Genomic DNA, 21,165 nt, shown 5'->3' with positions numbered 1-21,165 from the left:
ATTGGCTAATGGGTAGTCATGCCAGACGCGTATTGCCCTCCTCAGTAGTCAATACGGCTCCGTATTGCCCTCTGACGTCATCTTCAAAATGAGCGACGAGTCAGCTGCTGAGTTTTACTATCCAGATGATGCTGAAAAGATTTGTCATCGAAAGTGAGGATGAAGACTAGACTCTTTTAATCACTTGTGTCGTTATTTTGTGTTGAAATTAAAGCCATTTTAGCAGAACCATGTTGTCCGCTTTCTATCAAAAGTAATGAGTTGCTAGGCAACACATGAAACACAGCGTGAGAAGACTTGAGAGCTAGCTACAATTAGCCTAGAGGTAGGCTACCATTTATTTTCGTTTACAAAATGAAAAGAAGCTAAAAATGCCATATAATAAACTACTTACTAACCTCGACCGTTCGGTCATGCCGGGAAATATCAAACCTCGGCTTTGCCGTATACGTTCCAGCCTCAGTTTGATATTTCCGGGCATGACCTCACTCTCGGTTAGTAAGTAGTTACTAATAAGCTAGGTTTGAGTGAACGTTATGCTACAGAGCTAGCGCAAAGGGACCCCAACCGGCTAGGCTAGTTCGACACTGGTCAGACATTTTACAAAAATGTAGCTAGCTACTATAACTAGAGCAAAATAAACATATGCTATTGTTGGAAAAATTGAAGATGTAACATATTTATCCTGTATAAGAATGATTCTGTGTTCAGTATTACTTGGGTGCAAAGAAAGGCCTAATCCCAAATCTGAGCTGTGAGTAAACATTCAAGACCCTTATCTTGGGGCTGAAGACTAGAAGAGGTTGGGGGTTTGTTGGTTTTAATGAGATGCTGTGTGACAAGGACCAAGGTGGAGACGCAAGGTCTGGAGACCATCTGCTTGACACCTTTTGTGAAGGAGGTTTTACGACATCAGGAGACCCTGTTGTTGTTGTGTTTCAATCAGGGTTGATGTCGTAAACACGCACGCACTCAAACACGCACGCACACACGCGCACCAGGTCTATGCAAGGGAGCCAATGAAGAAGAGCCATGGAACATTTGCATGCCTTTGTCTTAACCAATGACTGTAAAGAGCGGTTCTGCTTAAATAGCTAGCTAGCGCAACATGCTAGCGGACAAACCTGTAGCACAATGGCCAGTGATGTTTTTGTCTCCTTGTGGGCCAGCCGCAAGCAATAAACTTTCTTAAACTTGTTCATCGACTGACTGTGCAATGCTTGATAGATTATTATTTCTGACAACTATACATGTTATGTCAAAGTGTTGGATTGTAATAAGTAACCGAGGCCTACATACACATAGGCTAATACATTCTGGTTTAACAGTGATATGTCAGATTTTTTTTCTTCAAATGTCGGCAATTAGCTACTGTAACCATGGCAGTCAAGACCATAGACATAATAAAGAATAGACGCCGCATCGAACGCTACTGCCTACTGGCGCTGACGAGACGTGGGGCCGCCATATTGGAAAGGTCCGATCGCTCCACTCAGTGTAATCTGTTTGGTTGGGGCAATGAGCTGTCTACGCATTTAATTAATCATACCGCACTGAATACCGAACGGATTTTCACATAGTTTTTTTGCTGCAAAGGTCATACATGCTATGATACAGGCCACATGTTTCGGCGTATTTTAATATTCATAGTGGGCCTTTCCTTTAAACCCTTTCCTGCCGGACCATTCAAATATGGGCATTAAAATGCCCATGGTTCCCGCGTCAATATCTTTGCCGTCCAATTGCCGATTTTATTTCTGAAAACTGCCAGATACTCATGACAACTTAAGCTCAATGTACATGTCATTGGTTAGGGGTTACTGGGAGGGGGAAATAAATGTATCGTCAGCAACGGGAGCCAGAGCGGAGACCATGGGAGATTGCCTTCTGTGTTAGATTCACAGCTTTAAATTGAAATCGGAGACAATATTATGAGTAAAGGCAAGTTTCTTAATATGTGTTGTCAATATTGTCGATTAAAAGTCTAAACTTTTTAATTACGAAGAATTTGTTTGTGGGAGTGACGTGAGTTATTTGAGCAAAGAATTACGTGTCCGGCTTGGCCGTTTTTGATAGGCAGTTATGACAGTAGTAGCACTGTTCAGCCTCGATTTTAGCAGCTTTCTGTGAAATTTGGAAAAACAGCATGAACTTGCTAGATTATATAAGCTATAAGCTAAATGTACGTGCCTTGTTTGGCCAATTCGGTCGATTGTGGAAGTAGCCTACTCTAGCGACTGCCCTGATGCCTACAGTCTGTGCCACAAAATTCGCTGGCCAATGTTTTCCAGTATTATCTGTTTTATTTCTACAATAGCATTCTTGTGTCAGTTGAGTCTTCTAAGTCAGTGTTATGGAATATGACATATCAAGTCTCAGTTCATAGCCGGGTATACACCGGCTGGTGCAGTAAACATAGGGGGCTAGGCTAGCTTGCTAGCTACAATTTCAGTACAGTAATATCAAAGATTCTTGCTAAAAATTTCTCAACATTGGTAAGATTCTATTTACAAAATGCAACAAATAGTACTGTAATGGTAAATATTACTTGTGAAAAGTAATCCCCTGAGCCCTATTTAAGATGGTTCGCCGATTAGAGTATGAATATGCTGCACAGTGTTGCGGCATCTTGTTTATTCTGCTGCTACGCAACTGGGAATTTGACCTTTCCAAGATGGCGGCCGCATTTCTCGTCCCCAGCAGCCAATGCGGCGTCTACTCTTTATTATGTCTATGGTCAAGACAGTCAGAGGGCGGCAGAGACCAATGGAAGACGCAGAACTGTAGGCAAAGCTGTAGGCCTATATTTACGTTTCTCTGTTCCGTTGATCTCTCTCTTCTGTGTTAGAGTTCTTTTAAGAGCTTGATGACATCGACATCCAGTCTGATAATAAAAAATCGTTAACTTGGAATTGTGTCTCTTCATTACCCACACACAGAAAATCCAGATTGAGTTAAGTAGCTACTAATAGCCCATTGTATGTTCATTTGCTAAGTGACATTTCAGATAATGAAATATTTGCTGTCTGAGAGATCCGAACTAAATAAATAAATGTAGAGTTAAGAGGAAATATCTGTAGAACAGACGCAGGGGTGCAAAAAGTGGGTATGCGCTATATGCGGCGCATAGGGGAACCGCACCATGGGGGCACCAAAGCAATGGTAAGTAAGTAAGTAAGACTTTATTTATAAGTGATAAAAGTGATAAAAGTAATAGATCTAAAACATATAACAAACCAGACAAGCCGCACTCTATCTGCAGAGTAAAATTATAATAATAATAGAAACTACAGAATAACAAAATACAATAACTCTACAAAAATGGATAAAATGTAACACATAAGCAATAGTGCAAGTCAAACACAAGCCGCAATCTTTGCGGGAATGCAAAGCAAATCTGTTAAAACAATAATATAACTACTACCAGTTGTAAGGCCCTTCTGAGATAAAAAAAATAGTTAAATGCTTTGGTAAAAAGGTAGGTTTTGAGCTGTCTTTTAAAAATGTCTAGCGTATTTGCTTCTCTGATATTTATGGGTAAATTATTCCATAGTTTTGGGGCGTAATTGGCAAAGGCAGCATCACCAATCTTCTTATGGCTGCTTCCGGTGACCTCTAATAGGCCTGCATTTGATGATCGCAGTGTTCTAGCTGGTGTGTAGTTTATAAGAGAGTTAGCAATGTAGCTAGGTCCTTGTCCGTGTAGAGCTTTGTATGTGAGGAATAGGACCTTAAAGTCAATTCTGAAGGTAACAGGGAGCCAGTGTAAAGTAGCTAGGACAGGACTAATGTGTTCTCTCCTTTTAGTTTTGGTTAATAATCTAGCTGCAGAATTTTGAATGAGCTGTAGTCTTTCAGTGTTTTTTTGGGGAAGACCAGCGAAAGTGCGTTACAGTAGTCCAGCCGGCTGGATATAAAAGCATGAATTAACTTCTCTGCATCATTTTGGTCTATGAATGGTCGTACCTTTGCTATATTCCTCAGGTGAAAGAAAGCAGTTTTGGTCACTTTATTAATGTGGGAGTTGAAATTCAAATCTGAGTCCAGGATTACACCGAGACTTGTCACCTCTGGTTTAAGCCAGGGGGTTAAACTTCCTAGATTCTTAGTAAGCATCTCTCTTTTGGATTTGGGGCCACATAGTAGGACTTCAGTTTTGTCTTCATTTAATTTAAGAAAGTTATCATTCATCCATTTGTTTATTGCCAACAGGCAGCTGGTAATGGAATTGATGGCCGTTGCATCATTGGGTTCAGTGGATATATATAGTTGTGTGTCGTCCGCATAGCTATGGAAATTCATGTTATGTTCTCTGATTATGTCACCGAGTGGTAACATATAAAGAGAGAGGAGTAATGGACCTAGGCAACTTCCTTGAGCAACCCCATAGCAGTTCTCATGTTTCTTAGACCTATGGTCTCCTAAACTAACTTAAAACTTCCTTCCTGTGATATATTTACATTTACATTTATTCATTTAGCAGACGCTTTTATCCAAAGCGACTTCCAAGAGAGAGCTTTACAAAAGAGCATAGGTCACTGATCATAACAACGAGATAGTCCCAAACATTGCAAGCAGCCAAAACATGAAGCATACATTGTGAAAAAGCTAAACAAGTGCCAAAAGGGAAGACCCATAAGAGCATGTAGTTATACAAGTTACAAATAAAACAACATGAACCATATATGATTTCATCCAGTTCAATACACTATCCGTGAACCCAATAAACTTTTCCAGTGTATTGATTAGGATGTTGTGATCAATGGTATCAAATGCTGCACTGACATCTGAAAGGATAAGGATAGAGACTTTATTTGCATTAGAGTTTAGTCTGAGGTCGCTAATTATTTGGGTGAGAGCAGTTTCAGTACTGTGATATTTCCTGAAACCTGACTGCGAGACTTCCAGAATGTTATTTTCTTCAAGAAAAATAGAATCTACTGATGTCAGAGTAGACCCCACTATTACTAGTACTAGCTCTGATCAAAGTTATTTTGTTCTTGAAGAACAAAGCAAGCTCTTCACATTTAACTGCTGAGGATGGCGGGGGGGTAGGGACAGTGTTTAGCAGCTGGTCAATGGTGGAGAAAAGAACTCTGGAGTTTCTGGCATTTTCTGTAATAATGTTGGAAAGATATTCTCTCCTCGCTAGACGGATGGTTTTGTTGTAGGTGGTTAGTGTATCTTTATAGATATTGTAGTGGATAGTGATCTTTGTTTTCCTCCATTTTCTCTCTGCTGCACGGCATTTTCTTTTCGTTTCACTAACATTTTTATTTCTCAGCCATGGGGAGGTTCTGCTTGTGGACTTCTTTTTGGTTTTCAGTGGTGCAACAGAGTCTAACACAGATAATAGTGCATCATTGAGGTTCTCTACCATTTCATTCAGAGAGCAATCATGATTAGTTAGTTCATATAGAGCAAATTGTTCTGAAAATTTCATCATAGCTGTATTGTCTAAATATCTTCTTTGGACTAAGAATTCTTTTGTGGTTTTTGTTGGGATAATTTCCACATTAAAAAGTATACAATGATGGTCTGAGAGGGGTAGATCAGTTATTGAGATATTATTGATATTTAGTCCAGTTGTTATCACTAGATCTAGTGTGTTTCCGTGCCGGTGTGTTGGGTCTGTTATGTGTTGAGTTAGATTGAGACTGTCTAGGAGATTTAGGAGCTCAATAGTTCTTGGGTCGGTTTTTTTATTTACTTGGATATTTAAGTCTCCGTTTAAAACTACTTTGTCATATCTAGTGACACATAGTGATAATAGTTCCGAGAATTCTTGTATGAATATTGGCGAGTGCTTGGGTGGCCGATATATAATGACAAAAAGTATTGATTCGGTTTTGAGCTCTATAGCAAGATATTCAGATGAGGTGAATTCACCTAGCTCAGTGATTTTGAACAATAGTTCAGAGGAGAAGATAGCTGCGACTCCTCCACCTTTTTTGGATTTCCTAGAAACTTGGTGGAAGATGTAATCTGGCAGACATGCTTCTATCAAAGTTGCTGTTGCCGTGTCGTTGTTTAGCCAGGTTTCTGTTAAACAGATGCAGTCTAATTTGTTTTCTTTAACCAGATCCTTAACTAGAAATGTTTTGTTATTTAGTGATCTAACATTTAGAAGGGCCAGTTTCATCTGTGGGGTATTAACAGATAAAACAGGGGTTGATAAATCTGTTTGAAGAATATGGATAGTTCTGTGACTTCTAACACTAGTTTCAGGTTTGTAACCATGCATTTTACCACGCCATTTTCTGTTTGTGATGATGACCGGTATGTCTAATGAAATAGCATGGTGGCTGTCCTAGCGTAGCTTTTCATTGGGAAAGTCTATGTCACTGAGCTGTTCCATTACGAGGGAATTTCTCCGGGGGGTGCAGATCTGTGCAAGGCCCATGTCCTTGCAGGAGGCTGTTTGAATGTTTTGTTCTGTTCCATGGGAAGTTGTTTGGAATGTGTCAGTCAGCTTAGACACAACAGGGATAGGGGGAGCAACTTGATTTGTGGTCAGGAGCACGTGACTGATGTTTGCTGTTAGTAGTTGAGATCCTCTACGGTTTGGGTGGAGTCCGTCAGCTTGAAAACGGTCTGCACAGTTCCAGAACACATTGAAATTATCGATAAATCTCAGTTTGTGTGCCAGACAGACAGATGACAACCATGTGTTGAAAGATAGTAGTCGACTGAAGGCTTCTTTTCCTCTTCGAAAGCATGCAATTGGTCCACTGATGAATACATCTTGATATCTGTTGAGTGTGTTCAGTAGCTGGGTGAATTTTTTTTAAGTATCTTAGTGTCAGTTTTCTTGTTGGTAAAATTAATACATTAAAAAATATTACATCTTTTTGGGGTATTTTCTACTTATAGCTGCTGTTGTGCGTTTCAATGTTATAAAACACATTTTAGAACCGCTAGGGTAGGCGCCCTATCTCATATGATAGAATTTTGACATCTAGAGGGAGCGGGGGCGCCGTGAGCGCTGAACGAGCAGTTACAAGTATTGAGTTGTCGTCAATGGAAAATGATGGACAAATCAAAACAGTTGTCGGGGGCTAAAAATAGAAAAAGAAAGAGGGAAAAGGAGATGACATGTCAAGGGATGCAACAGTAGTAGTAAATACGTGGATGGTTAAAGGCAACAGGTAGGAATTAAAGTGTGACGTTTGTGCTTGGAGGCTTGCAAATATTCATGTTAACAGACTAGCTAGCGTTTGCTAACACTGGGAATGTAGCAGGCAAATTTGGGTTTAAGGCTAGTTTAGAATATGCAAAACCGAGGTTGCTGAGCTGAAAACCGGTAAATATAAGGTAGCATGTACAATAAATGACAAGAATCTGGAAAACATAATGCAATAACTCTGGTTTACATCAATCATGCACAGTGTGCAATCATGCATATATTTTCTACCAAACTTGGAGACTTGCAAATATTCATGTTAACAGACTGTTTTCAGACTTGCTAACGTGAGCTAAAGTGGGGTTGCTTACAGATTAAGTCTGATTAGTTCTAATGCCAATCGAAATAATTTAACATGTTTTGTTATAGGCTCAGCTAATCTTGCCATTGCAAATGAAAAATGCATTTCTGTATCAAAACCCTGCATGTGGGAAATATAACAATTAGCCTGTGTCTGACAGTGGGGACATAGTAAACAAATCAGAATGCAAATTTAAACATCCGCAAAGCATATGCTCGAATGCCATCAATGATGATTTATTTGTAATGAAAATAAAGTACATGAAAAAAATAGGCTACAATAATGTGGTTGCCAGGAGTGATGATTAGGTTACCACTTGTCACAATATGGTTGTCACAATTTGTCGAGCCCTGAATCTACCTATGCTATATATACATATATAATTATTTATAATTATGGTAGGCCTACAGTGGCTGATATACTTTAAAATAAACCTTTATTATTTAAAGCCTATACATGATGATGTCCGGCACACTTATTTATTTTTTGGGGGGGTGGGGGGGGTGCCAAAATTGTTGCTGCATACCACTCTTGACACTGGGTAGTTGTACCCCTGCATAGCAGTAGGCTACTGTGTATGAGTTATTTTTATCTCACATGCTACCTCACCAATTTAACAATCCTAAAAACCAACTGCTACTTGAATGCACTTCTACACAGCCATCATTGAGTCCATCCTCACCTCTTCCGTCAGCATCTGGTACGCTGCTGCCACTGCCAAGTACAAGAGCAGACTGCAGCGTATCATCTGCACTGCTGAGATGGTGATCGGCTGCAATTTGCCTACCATTGAGGACCTGCACACCTCAAGGACCCTGAGGCGACCGAGGAAGATTGTGGCCGACCCCTCCCACCCTGGCCACTCCCTGTTCCAGCTACTCCCCTCCGGCCGACGGCTGCGGTCCATCAGGACCAAAACCTCATGCCATAAGAACAGTTTCTTTCCATCTGCTACTGGCCTCTTCAACAAGGCCAAGGACTCCCGCTGACATTCATTCATTATTTAACCCAGTATCTGATTGCACTATGTTGACCACTCATGCTGCTCATTCTTATTTTTATATATATTTTATTTTATATTTAAATTGTTTAGTTTAGCCCCTCCGTGAGTCACCACCTTACCGCGGTGGAGGGGTTTGCGTGTCCTAGTGATCCTGGAAGCTATGTTGTCGGGGGCTTTATGCCCCTGGTAGGGTCTCCCAAGGCAAACAGGTTCCAGGTGAAAGACCAGACAAAGCGTGGCTCAAAAAACCAACCATGAAGAAACACAACAATGGTTCCCAGTTGCCCCTGCCCGGAAGCGGGTCACCGGGGCCCCCCCCTGGAGCCAGGCCCGGGGGTGGGGCTCGATGGCGAGCGCCTGGTGGCCGGGCCTTTTCCCATTGGGGCCCGGTCGGGCACAGCCCGAAGAGACAACGTGGGACCCTCTTCCAGTGGGCTCACCATCCGCAGGAGGGGTCATGGGGGTCGGGTGCAGTGTGAGACGGGCGGCGGCCGAAGGCGGGGGCCTTGGCGGTCTGATCCTCGGCTGCAGAAGCTAGCTTTAGGGACGTGGAACGTCACCTCGCTGGCGGGAAAGGAGCCTGAGCTGGTGCGCGAGGTAGAGAGTTTCCGGCTAGATATAGTCGGCCTCGCCTCGACGCACGGCACGGGCTCCGGAACCAGTCTCCTTGAGAGGGGCTGGACTCTCTTCCACTCTGGAGTTGCCCTTGGTGAGAGGCGTCGAGCTGGGGTGGGAATACTTGTTTCCCCTCGGTTCGGTGCCTGTACATTGGGGTTCACCCCGGTGGATGAGAGGGTAGCCTCCCTCCGCCTTCGGGTGGGGGGACGGGTCCTCACTGTCGTTTGTGCTTATGCACCAAACGGCAGCTCAGAGTACCCACCCTTTTTGGAGTCTCTGGAGGGGGTGCTGGAAAGCGCTCCTCCCGGGGATTCCCTCGTCCTCCTGGGGGACTTCAATGCTCATGTGGGCAATGACAGTGAGACCTGGAGGGGCGTGATTGGGAGGAACGGCCCCCCCGATCTGAACCCGAGTGGTGTTCTGTTGTTGGACTTCTGTGCTAAACACGGCTTGTCCATAACGAACACCATGTTCAAGCATAAGGGTGTCCATATGTGCACCTGGCACCAGGACACCCGAGGTCTCAGTTCGATGATCGACTTCGTAGTCGTGTCGTCGGACTTGAGGCCGCATGTCTTGGACACTCGGGTGAGGAGAGGGGCGGAGCTGTCAACTGATCACCACCTGGTGGTGAGTTGGCTCCGATGGTGGGGGAGGACGCCGGTCAGGCCTGGCAGGCCCAAACGTAATGTGAGGGTCTGCTGAGAACGGCTGGCGGAACCCTCTGTCAGAAGGAGCTTCAACTCCCACCTCCGGGAGAGCTTCGATCATGTCTCGGGGGGGGCCGGGGACATTGAGTCCGAATGGGCCATGTTCCGGGCCTCCATTGTTGAAGCGGCTGACCGGAGCTGCGGCCGCAAGGCGGTCGGTGCATGTCGCGGCGGTAACCCTCGGACCCGGTGGTGGACTCCGGAGGTGAGGGATGCCGTCAAGCTGAAGAAGGAGGCCTATCGGGCTTTATTGGCTGGTAGGACTCCTGAGGCAGCTGATGTGTACCGGCAGGCCAAGCGGAACGCGGCTCTGGCGGTCGCGGAGGCAAAAACCCGGGCATGGGAGGAGTTCGGCGAGGCCATGGAGAATGACTTCCGAACGGCTTCAAAAAGGTTCTGGACCACCATCCGGCGACTCAGGAGGGGGAAGCAGTGCTCTGTCAACACTGTATACGGTGGGGACGGTGCGCTGCTGACTTCGACGGGGGACGTCCTGGATCGGTGGAAGGAATACTTTGAAACCCTCCTTAATTCCACCAACACGTTTTCCGACGTGGAGGCAGAGTCTGGGGACATCGGGGGGGGCCCTCCTATCTCTGGGGCCGAGGTGGTTGAAAAGCTCCGCGGTGGCAGGGCCCCTGGGGTGGACGAGGTCCGCCCGGAGTTCCTTAAGGCTCTGGATGTTGTAGGGCTGTCTTGGTTGACACGACTCTGCAACATCGCGTGGACATCGGGGACAGTGCCTCTGGACTGGCAGACCGGGGTGGTGGTTCCCCTCTTTAAAAAGGGGGACCGGAGGGTGTGCTCCAACTTTAGGGGGGATCACACTCCTCAGCCTCCCTGGGAAAGTCTATTCGGGGGTCCTGGAGAGGAGGGTCCGCCGGATTGTCGAACCTCGGATTCAGGAGGAGCAATGTGGTTTTCGTCCTGGCCGTGGAACAGTGGACCAGCTCTATACCCTCCGCGGAGTCCTGGAGGGTACGTGGGAGTTCGCCCAACCAGTCTACACATGTTTTGTGGATTTGGAAAAGGCGTTCGACCGTGTCCCTCGGGGGCTCATGTGGGGGGTGCTCCGAGAGTACGGGGTACCGGATTCCCTGATCGGGGCTGTCCGGTCCCTGTACGACCGGTGCCAGAGTTTGGTCCGCATTGCCGGTAGTAAGTCGAACTTGTTTCCGGTGAGGGTTGGACTCCGCCAGGGCTGCCCTATGTCACCGATTCTGTTCATTACCTATATGGACAGGATTTCTAGGCGCAGCCAGGGTGTTGAGGGGGTCCGGTTTGGTGACCTCAAGATCGGGTCGCTGCTTTTTGCAGATGATGTGGTCCTGTTGGCTTCATCGGGCCGTGACCTTCAGCTCTCACTGGAGCGGTTCGCAACCGAATGTGAAGCGGCTGGGATGCGAATCAGCACCTCCAAATCTGAGGCCATGGTTATCGACCGGAAAAGGGTGGAGTGCCATCTCCGGGTCGGGGAGGAGATCCTGAACCAAGTGGAGGAGTTCAAGTATCTCGGGGTCTTGTTCACGAGTGAGGGAAGAATGGAGCGCGAGGTCGACAGGCGGATCGGTGCGGCGTCCGCAGTGATGCGGGCTCTGCATCGGTCCGTCGTGGTGAAGAAGGAGCTGAGTCGAAAGGCGAAGCTCTCTATTTACCAGTCGATCTGCGTTCCTACCCTCACCTATGGTCACGAACTATGGGTAGTGACCGAAAGAACGAGATCGCGAATACAAGCGGCCGAAATGAGCTTTCTCCGCAGGGTGTCCGGGCTCTCCCTTAGAGATAGGGTGAGAAGCTCGGTCATCCGGGAGGGGCTCAGAGTAGAACCGCTGCTCCTCCGCGTCGAGAGGAGCCAGCTGAGGTGGCTCGGGCATCTGATTAGGATGCCTCCTGGACGCCTCCCTGGTGAGGTGTTCCGGGCACGTCCCACTGGGAAGAGGCCCCGGGGAAGACCCAGGACACGCTGGAGGGACTATGTCACTCGGCTGGCCTGGGAACGCCTCGGGGTCCCCCAGGAAGAGGTGGTGGAAGTGGCCGGGGAGAGGGAAGCCTGGGCCTCCCTGCTTAGGTCGTTGCCCCCGCGACCCGATCCCCGGACAAGCGGAAGATGACGAGAGTTTAGTTCTTAGGAATATTTAAACTTTTGTACCTTTACTTAATCTAAGATTTGTATATGTTTGGTGTTTGCACCTCCCTGCCTCAGTAAAGTCTGTGTTTGTATAACATACATGGCGAATAAACTAAATTCTGATTCCGAGTAGGATTTTGGCAACACTGTTCATTATACCTGCCAAAATCCTACTCCCGCCCATATCTTGGGGCTATAAGATCTGACACACCCCCAAAATTATTTTGGTGGCTCCCCAGATAGCATTGAGACACTGCGCCAGATCTGGATCACATCTAGCGCAAGATCCGGCACGGAGCCACCAATCGGATCCGTAACGGGGTCCAAACGCACAGCGGCCCAATAACGGCGCGAATCTGTTTTACAGATCTGCGCGAATCTGTTTTACAGATCTGCACCGGACACGGGCTCGGACTGGTTCAGATTGATTAAAAATACTTTCAAATGTGGCCCAAACTTGGCACGGATCCGTTAATAAAATGTTACCTCCAGATCAGCATTGGCCCAGATCTGCTCATTTATAATTGTGTGTACTTTAATTAGTAATGTTAGCTGCAACAAATTAATTTACCACACAGTTATTGAGTAATGCACTTAACTGTGTTTTTACAAAGTATTCACAAAAAAAAATCAAGCAAAAATGGTAATTATGTTTTTATTTGGTTGTATCCAAAACTATGTTTTACATATTTTAAAATATGTTTGACCTAACGTTAAGTGCAGCTGTAACACGTAACATGGTAAAAACAAACAATAAATGCTCATTGGATGAGTTACAGTACCGGAATTGAAATTTAAGCAAATCTGCCTTGAAGGCAGATACTAAACAAAACGTTGACCAAAACTGCTTGACCCTACCCTGAATCTTACCATAACCTTTACCTAAACCAATTTCCTCACTGTTTTATAATAACAATTATAAACTGGGTATCTAGAATACTGAATGTTGACACTATAAACCACAGGGATTGACATGCTCACTTTTTACTGGTCTAATTGTACTGTAAAACAGTTTATAAATCAAAAGATCAACACAGGTTTACATTATTGTACACTTCAAGTAAATGTAAAATGCTGTCTGTCAAAGAAAATAAATTATATGTTGTATAGTTTAACACAATGAAATGTCGTCTTTGTCACACATCTTAAATTAAAAAAAAAAGCTTTTAAAGGGGTCCAAGATAGTCTACAAGAGCCCTGTGCTACACTGTCGGAGATGCTTCTTGTTCAGCCTGCCTGCTGCGCTCCTTGCGGCCGCCCCCTCGGTCAGTTGCCAAGTTGAACCACCTAATGGCATGCTGGGAAATCTCTGTGTCTGTTGCTGTCCCTGAGATGGCACATTTCCGTACAGCACCTAGATGGAAGGTAAAACTTAAAAAATAAACGTATTTTGCTAATTTGTTAACTATTTTACCCTGTTGTTACATGGATTTGGATGAAAACATACGCATCAGTAGAACTTTGCTTCCCATCTGGTCGAAGGATTTTTTTCCATTGACGCCCTTCCAATTTATTCTTTTAGCAACAGTGCATGAGAAGAGACGACCTAGGATGTTCCATGTGACCCTCTTTGTGTCTTGCCCACCGACAGCTGCTAGAGCAGACACCTAGGGGAAGGTGTGGGGAGGTACAGGGGAAGATATTCATTTGGATTATACAGTTACTCATTAGGACCAAGGCCTCATTTGCATGTGTACTCTTGTGTACTCTGAGCACCACTAAGTAAAATAAAAGTGCATACAATACAATTCCAATTATAACAAGTACAGATGTCATTTTAACTAGAAAACATGTTCAAAGTATTATCTGAGAAAAGAAGCAAGCCATAGTTATTATCCTTCAGAAATACTGAACATATAAATATTTATTGCATTATCCAGAACAGGTTTGTGCTTATTGAGTGCCATAAAAATCACGTTAGTTTGTGTTTTGGGGGTGTGGTTTCTTACAAGGTTCTGCTTTCTCCTCCTGTTCTCTGGATTCTGTATCCAATTTTCAAATGTTGCGACTTCCCCCATGTCGTCGAGGGGAAACTGGAACTCCTCTGGCAGTTCAGCTGAGGCGGAGGGGGTGGATCCCAACTTGGTCAAGAGCACGTTGACAGTCGCTGCCAGCTGAGACTGTTGCTGCTTAATGTTTTCCAGCAGAAGTAGGATGTGCCTTTGTGCCTCTAAAAGTTAAATTAATGTATTAATGTAATTACTGACCTTGCATTACATCCTTAATTTTTTTAATATAAACTATAACATTCAGCCTACCTGAGCAGGGGATTGGGCCACCCTGTCCAACCCTGAACACACAGTTCTGCTCTGAACTTGAACCGGTAGGGCCACTGAGATTGAAGTTTCTGTTCATTTGGTCCTGAGGGCTGGCAGCTGGGGAAGTAACAGAAGAAAATGTACTTAATCTGTCTTAATCACTATTTACATAATTCCAGTTACATGGAATATAATGTTGCCCCAGACACTACAGTCCAAAATTAACAGAAGATCTGTCCTTACAAAACCTAAATGTCTTCAAATGTTTGTGCAAAAAAGTACAATTGTTCATGTCTAATTCCACTTCCAACCCTCCATTTCCCCTCATCTGTAACTCCTTGGCAGGTGTGAAATGGTTGAGGGAGCTTATATGCTTCCTCCATGCACATATATGATTATTGTAACACTGCGCATTAAACGCAGAAGCCTTTTGTCAGTACATGTAAGGGAGGATTACACATTTGGCAACTATACTTCTGCAACTGAACTCACAGGCGTATGGTCTGCACGCTCATTAGCATACATGACTAACATTAAACATTGACAGAAATGTGAACATTTTGATAAATACCTCTCTTTGTTGCTCACAAAATTTGGAATAGGTGTTGCATGCTCAGGAGAAATATTAGGTGAACAAGATTTCTTAAAACAGTTTCATATTAGGAACTGAGATCTTACCAGTAAGCATTGGTGGGTCATGGACAATGTTTTGTAGTGTGCACGTTGGGCTGTTCACTTGTAAAATGTTTCTCCTGCATGGCAGGGGCAAAGGGCTGGTGCCTGGTAGAAAACCGACAGTGAGAGCAGACAGCAATATATCAATACGTTTGTTACCATGTTTCTCTGTCAATGTCAATGACAGCAAGGTCTCCCACTTTAAGGCTAAAGTTTAAGTTCCATTTTTGTTGAGTATGTGAGACATTTAGTATACCTGGAGGAACATTGCTCAGACCTGGGAATTGAAAAGCTCTGGAACTGGTAGTGAGATCTGTGTAGGTCCTGTGACTATAGTCACAGTAGTCCTGCTGGTTGGCAACTAGGAGAAAATAAATATCAGTTTTCCTAATTCCCTAGCAAGCACAACATGAAGCTTGTTATTACTGCTGAAAAGGACTAACTGCAAAAACAAGACCAGCTTGGTTTGGCTAAACACAATCTGTGTCAGGCATCAATCTCTTACCAGTAAACCCTTGCGTGTCCTGGTATCCTGGTGTGTCAGTTGGGCTGCTAAACTTCGGCAGTACCTGAGTGCTGGTGTCTGAGAGCAGATAATGCAAAGAAATTAAGAGATGATGACACCATATTAAAGTGGCTTCAAAAATACATCAGGTATGAGAGGAGTAACCATGGCACAAAGGTCAAAACATTCTTCTTGACTGATGAATTTGAGAATATACACTGGCAACAGCAAGGAAATCCCTAAAAAGGGAACGGTTTTGCAGGTGGTGGCCACAGCTCTAATTTATCCTTCCTGAATTTTTGAGCAGTGTAAATTGGCCTTCGTACCTGAAGGGTTATGGTTCACGGCAGAAACTCGAGAAGGCCAGGAACTTGTAGGGAAGCCAAGATTTGTGTAGGACCTGCCTTCACCAAGGTCTTGGAGCCTGGCAGCTAGGGCACAAATTAAGACTATTCAATAAAGATTTTAATATAAATACCATCAGCAAGACACCGAAATTGCTTTGTGTACCAAACATTTAGGGAACGTGAGTCAAGGGGGTAACTGAAGAATGGTGACATGTCAGTGAACTTCTTGTATGCTACATACACATTATCTCTGCACTCAATGACATTAACGATTCTGCAAAAATTGCTCCCTATAACAAATGTATTGTTGTTGTTTGACTTAATGTTAATTATAAAGTTTTCCAATTTCATCTCAGCATATTCTCCAAGAACCACAGAGCCAAGGGGTACAGGGCCCTGGGAATGTTCCTTTTTTAAGTTTGTCTCATTTACAGGTTTGGTGTCTACTGAGGTTAGTTCAGACAGTCTTCTAATGATCTGAGCAAGGGGATATGAAGGTTTGCGGACTAACTTTTTGAGTCTGCCCAAGTAATTTTCAAATGGAAACGAGGAGATTGAGTCCAAGCAGCCGAAGTTCTTTGAGTCTTGTGCCAGATGAACTAAACCATGCACATTATAGACAATTAAGTCTTTACCATAAAGCTCACCATAATGACTGACAAATGTATGCAATAAAGAATTTGCATAATCAGTATGAGTTTTAGCCAATTTGGGGCTAACCAATATAGCAATAGCAGTAGACAACAGTATGAAGTTATAATACACCACAGGATCTAAAACACCACACAACACTACAGGCCCAGTATAAAGCAAAAACTGTCTAAACTCAGTGGCCTTCCATCTATCCACTTCCCTGAGTGATCGTGGTTTACGAACAAATTCATCTGGAATGTAGGCTCTCATATTCACAAGACTGTCAGAGATTCTATTTACAAGTCTGGAAGGTAGGCGAAACTTCAGTGGTCCCTTTAGCCAAAGGTTTATCAGCCGCCTGACTACACCTAAACACACAAGGTGCATATAGTCAAGCGGAAATTGTGAGACCATTCTAACATTAACACCTGTAAAAGGATGGGGACCATGATGGTGTTCTTCATCAGCCTGCCTTGAAAAGTCCTCATCTGTTCTGGTCATACTGTGTAAAAGTGGATACGTCATTCTGTTATTAATGTACACTCCACTTTGAGTGCACTTGTCACACCCATGATACCCATTATGTGCTTTGGTATTCTTGACAAATGACCGTGCAGGTGTGTCACATATAACCGAATCCAGTCTCAGTGTGAATCTTTTCTCCTCAAAATCAAAACCTTTCTCAAGTCCAGCTAATTCAGCCACAAAATCTTCTAACAATATGATACTTGAGTCAGGCTTTTTGGTACCTGAGAAAAGACCTATCACTACTGGCTCCTTCATAGGGACAGTAACCAGTAGACCCAAAATTGGCCATAGCTGTAAATTAGAGCTCTTGAAGAGCGGCAGTCCGTCAATGTTGATTTGCAGTCTTAAGCAAGAACCATTTACCAATTTGCCCTTAAGTGTGGATAAAGTCTTTCCTAAGGCAGAGACAATGCCAAAGTAGTGATAAAGACCATTACAAAGCTCCTTCACTCTATATGTAGTCTTAGTGTTGAGGATGGTTCTGGCATCTTTGGGAAGCTCTGGGTGGTAAAATCTCAAGATAGCCAAAAGATCAGTAAGTGCAATGAGTGATATACCGAAATTTAAAGCCCAAGTACAAAGCCGGTCAGTGAGAGTAGCACCTTCCTCACTATCAGAGAGTTCCTCCTGATCCCCATCAGAATCAGCTTCTACATAGTCATCGTAACAAAAATTGTCAAACGGTACATTGTCTACAGCTTCATCTGCAGGAGAGTCTACAACAATTGCCTCTGCTATCTCTTCAGCTGTGGGTTCAATCACACATGTAGCACCTTCAATATCAGTAAGTATTTTGCCTAGCTCTACTCTTGCTCTCCTTCTAAGAGCAGAATTACTCACTGGTACAGTTTGTCTATTCATTTCCTGTCAGTCAGTCAGTCAGTCAGTCAGTCAATGTACCTTAGCTGGACAGGTTGCCATCATGCAGAATCTGAAAGACAAATATTAGAAATAGTGAGTTGATGTAAAATCAAGAGTCACGTTTAAATGTACAGAAATGTGTACAGTCCTACATACAATTTTGGATTTATTCAATCAAGGAAATAATGACTGCGAGAAGTTAGGGTGAAAATTGATGGTTTAACATTTTAAAGCTCATAACACATCACTAACAAAAGATCTAGCTAGTTAGTTACTGTGCGACTAAAGCCACACAGAATGCCTACAATGTTAGAGCTATCGTTACCTTTCCAATTTAAAGACTGGCATGGTAATAATCCAATCTTACTTAATTTGTTTAGGAACTGTAACTACTTGATAACATCCTGCTAAAACTATGGATAGACAGAGATTAATGGGTGTCGTCTTCCTAAAATAAACTATGATTGTGCTGGTTTTGAGCGCAAAACTGAAGCAATAGCTTTACCTGGAAAGTGAACTACTGTAACGTTAGCTACTGTAGCTAGCTAGTTACAGCGTACATATTAGCTAGCTTGCTAGCATCACCAACACACAAAATAACGATGGTATTTAATAAGATAATAAGTTATAGCCAAAATATCTGGTTATATCAACTGTAGCTAGCTTTGCAGTCAACACTGACCTTATTCAAGTAGCTAACTAACCTACAAAAAAGACGAATAACGAACACTTACCACACGCTGAATATAGCTTGCAATCCGTTGAGGACAAACGAGGCACACGCTTGCGTTTTATGTCTAATGGACTGGACCAATTTACAAAGAAATTTGTTGATATTTTAGCACGACACACTATTCCTTTTTTATTAATTCTAGCGGTGTATTAAAGTCACATATGCTGGCATGTGTTGTAAAATGTACACTCGAATCATTACTGTAAATATTTTAAAACATTTCCGACCCCATATTTTAATTTGTACCAGTCCAACTAAGATTTTGGCGGGCTCGAAGGATGTCGACCGCAATACATGTCAGGGCCAGGTCAGGGCCAAACCAGTCATTGTAGGTATTCCTCAGGGTTTTGGCGCGTTCGGCTTAGGCCCGTCATACGTGTATGGCCCAAAACCGGTAAGACCCAATGGTTGTAGCATCATCCGGTTAAGATCTGGATTGTCAGCCTAAACCATATGTGCATTACAACCGGATCAGGCAGCTTTCAAACGGATGCGGCACAAGTGCAAATGCTATCTGGGTCCTCATGCCCTGTAGAGTGTGCCATAAAAAGCTTTTGATACTAGTTGCATAAATGTAAAAGTTAAAAGGGGAGTAGGATTTTGGCAACATTGTTTTTCATACCTGCCGAAATCCCCTCCCCATATCTTGGGGCTATAAGATCTGACACACCCCAACTGTACGGGGATGAGGACAATCTGGATGGCGACACTAACTGGGTGATAGCTTGTCAACTGGAATTGAATACAATATTTTTTTCACTACTAGAAACATTTATAATGAATCATTGGTATTTCTTTGTATAAGTAGTCATGTTATTGGCCGCGTTTCCCAGATTCCTTAAGAAGCTCTTAAGCGCTGAAACCTTCTTAGGAGCGCTCTTAAGAGCGCTGTGAAAGAAGGACGTGTTTCCCAGAGTCGTTCTTAGCTTAAGAAGATCTTTCACTAAGAAGGAAATGTAAGATCAGCCTGACCCACTCTTAACAGCCTTCTTAGCGACCAAACGCTCACTGCAGCCGCGTCAGAGAAAGTTATATCTGACACAAAGGAATACTAAAACCATGCGTGATGATAAATGTGCGCCCACAGCTGCAGAACACTGACGCAAGAAAAATAATAGCATAAGAAGAAAATAACAATATAAAAATAAATAATTGCCCATGTTTTCCTGTAGCTACATAAATACAAAGAATCATCATTACTATCACTCATTACGTTTTCACAAACATTCGGCATCTGCATGAGTTGACATAGATATAAAAACATCAACAACCCTTTGGTATTTCACAGAAATCAGGGAAACTGACAGGTGTAATTGAACTCGGCAGGAACCTCATCAAGAGAGGCTCCACCTGCCAGTCTATATAAAGGCGTTGCTGAAGTCCACGCGAGTGAGACACCATGGCTGCAATATAGCATATTCTCGCTGCTAACCAACAGCGTCGCCGTGCGCAAAGCCAGACGGTTCATATAAATGCATATGTGCGTCAGCACTTCTCCCCATTGAATGTGCTGTCAGACCGGGCTGTCCAGTCCAAGTACCGGCTTCCCCGTGTGGAGATCCAACGCCTCGTCAGGATAGTGTCACCACACATCCGGAGGGCAACCCGCTGCAATTTTGTCCTCAGCCCGGAGGTGCAGCTCCTGGCTGCACTGCGTTTTTACGCAGTGGGGAGCTTCCTGGAGGTGGTGGGGGATGGCACCGGCCTCAGCAAGGCATCGGTTTCACGGAGTGTGGCAGCCGTGACACCGATCCTCCTGCGCCATGCCCGGGCACACATCAAAATGCCCAACACACGGGAAGAGGTCCGCCAGGTCCACAGTGGATTTCACGCCATGGCTGGGATCCCCCGGGTAATCAGTGTTGTGGATGGCACACTCATCCCAATCCACAATCCCTCCCTGGTGGATCCGTGCTGGATTGGGAGGAAACACTACGCTGCCATCAACGTCCAGGTGGCAGTGGACCACGATGGCCTCATCACTGACATCGTTGCCAGGTGGCCAGGAGGCACACACGACAGCTTCGTGTGGGCCAACTCAGCTGTGGGGCATAAGGCTGGCAGAGGAGAGTTCGGCAGGAGCATCTTCCTCGGGGACAGTGGCTACCTTCTCCGGAGTTACCTCGTGACACCGGTGAACAACCCAGCAACACCACAGGAGGAGAGGTTCAATGAGGCCCACACATACACCAGGACCCACATTGAACGGGTGTTTGGCAGGTGGAAGGGACGTTTCCGAAAGTATCCATCGTTCGTCGGGGGGGCTGCGCTTGTCACCTGCAAAGTGTTGCCGCGTGATTGTTGTCACAGCCATGCTGCATAACATTGCAGTGCGCGTTGGCGCAGATGAGCCGCCTCCTGAGGATGAGGATGAAGATGGGGAATCCTCAGAAGATGAAGCCCCCAACCTCGCCCCCCGCGAAACCCGAGCAGCACTCCACCAAGCTGGTGTCCGGACCAGAGAGGAGCTTGTCCATCTGTTTTGATGTCCTATCATGTATAGGGCTCAAGGCCGTAGCCATGGAGTCATTGGGGGGACACATTTATGATAATTTCGGACAGCTTGTGTGGTTGCCTGTCGTAGCGTATAGCACATTTATATTTTCATATCAATATATTGGGGTGGACATTTTGACCAGACTTGAATATTGGGGGGGGATGTGTCCCCCTCAATATGTATTA

At 44.4% G+C, this 21,165-nt stretch overlaps 2 protein-coding genes across 2 annotated transcripts; both read right to left on the bottom strand.

Annotated features, from left to right (window-relative positions):
* Positions 1-12,581: 12,581 nt before the first annotated feature.
* Positions 12,582-15,811, bottom strand: LOC146221003 (uncharacterized). The gene is made up of 8 exons (XM_084693212.1): positions 15,708-15,811; positions 15,382-15,459; positions 15,133-15,237; positions 14,880-14,981; positions 14,202-14,318; positions 13,893-14,113; positions 13,391-13,550; positions 12,582-13,297 (listed from the first exon to the last, which is right to left on the bottom strand). The coding sequence occupies exons 4-8, from the start codon at positions 14,887-14,889 to the stop codon at positions 13,146-13,148; spliced, it is 660 nt and encodes a 219-aa protein (XP_084549338.1). The 5' UTR covers positions 14,890-14,981; positions 15,133-15,237; positions 15,382-15,459; positions 15,708-15,811; the 3' UTR covers positions 12,582-13,145.
* Positions 15,812-15,824: 13 nt separating this feature from the next.
* On the bottom strand, positions 15,825-17,433 carry LOC146221002 (uncharacterized). Its single transcript, XM_084693211.1, has one exon. The coding sequence runs from the start codon at positions 17,142-17,144 to the stop codon at positions 15,831-15,833; it is 1,314 nt and encodes a 437-aa protein (XP_084549337.1). The 5' UTR covers positions 17,145-17,433; the 3' UTR covers positions 15,825-15,830.
* Positions 17,434-21,165: the final 3,732 nt, after the last annotated feature.

The sequence above is a fragment of the Hypomesus nipponensis genome, chromosome 26 (assembly GCF_054491055.1).
Source record: "Hypomesus nipponensis isolate SF chromosome 26, ASM5449105v1, whole genome shotgun sequence".
Lineage (NCBI taxonomy): Eukaryota > Metazoa > Chordata > Actinopteri > Osmeriformes > Osmeridae > Hypomesus > Hypomesus nipponensis.
This window is presented reverse-complemented; position numbering and strand designations above follow the sequence as displayed.

Coding starts and splice junctions, on each gene's coding strand:
- LOC146221003 (XM_084693212.1), bottom strand. Junction 14,114..14,201: donor TGGCCCAATCCCCTGCTCAG/GTAGGCTGAATG, acceptor TTTAACTTTTAG/AGGCACAAAGGCACATCCTA. Junction 13,551..13,892: donor GGAGGAGAAAGCAGAACCTT/GTAAGAAACCAC, acceptor ACCTTCCCCTAG/GTGTCTGCTCTAGCAGCTGT.
- LOC146221002 (XM_084693211.1), bottom strand. CDS start 17,144: ATGAAGGAGCCAGTAGTGATAGGTCTTTTCTCAGGTACCAAAAAGCCT.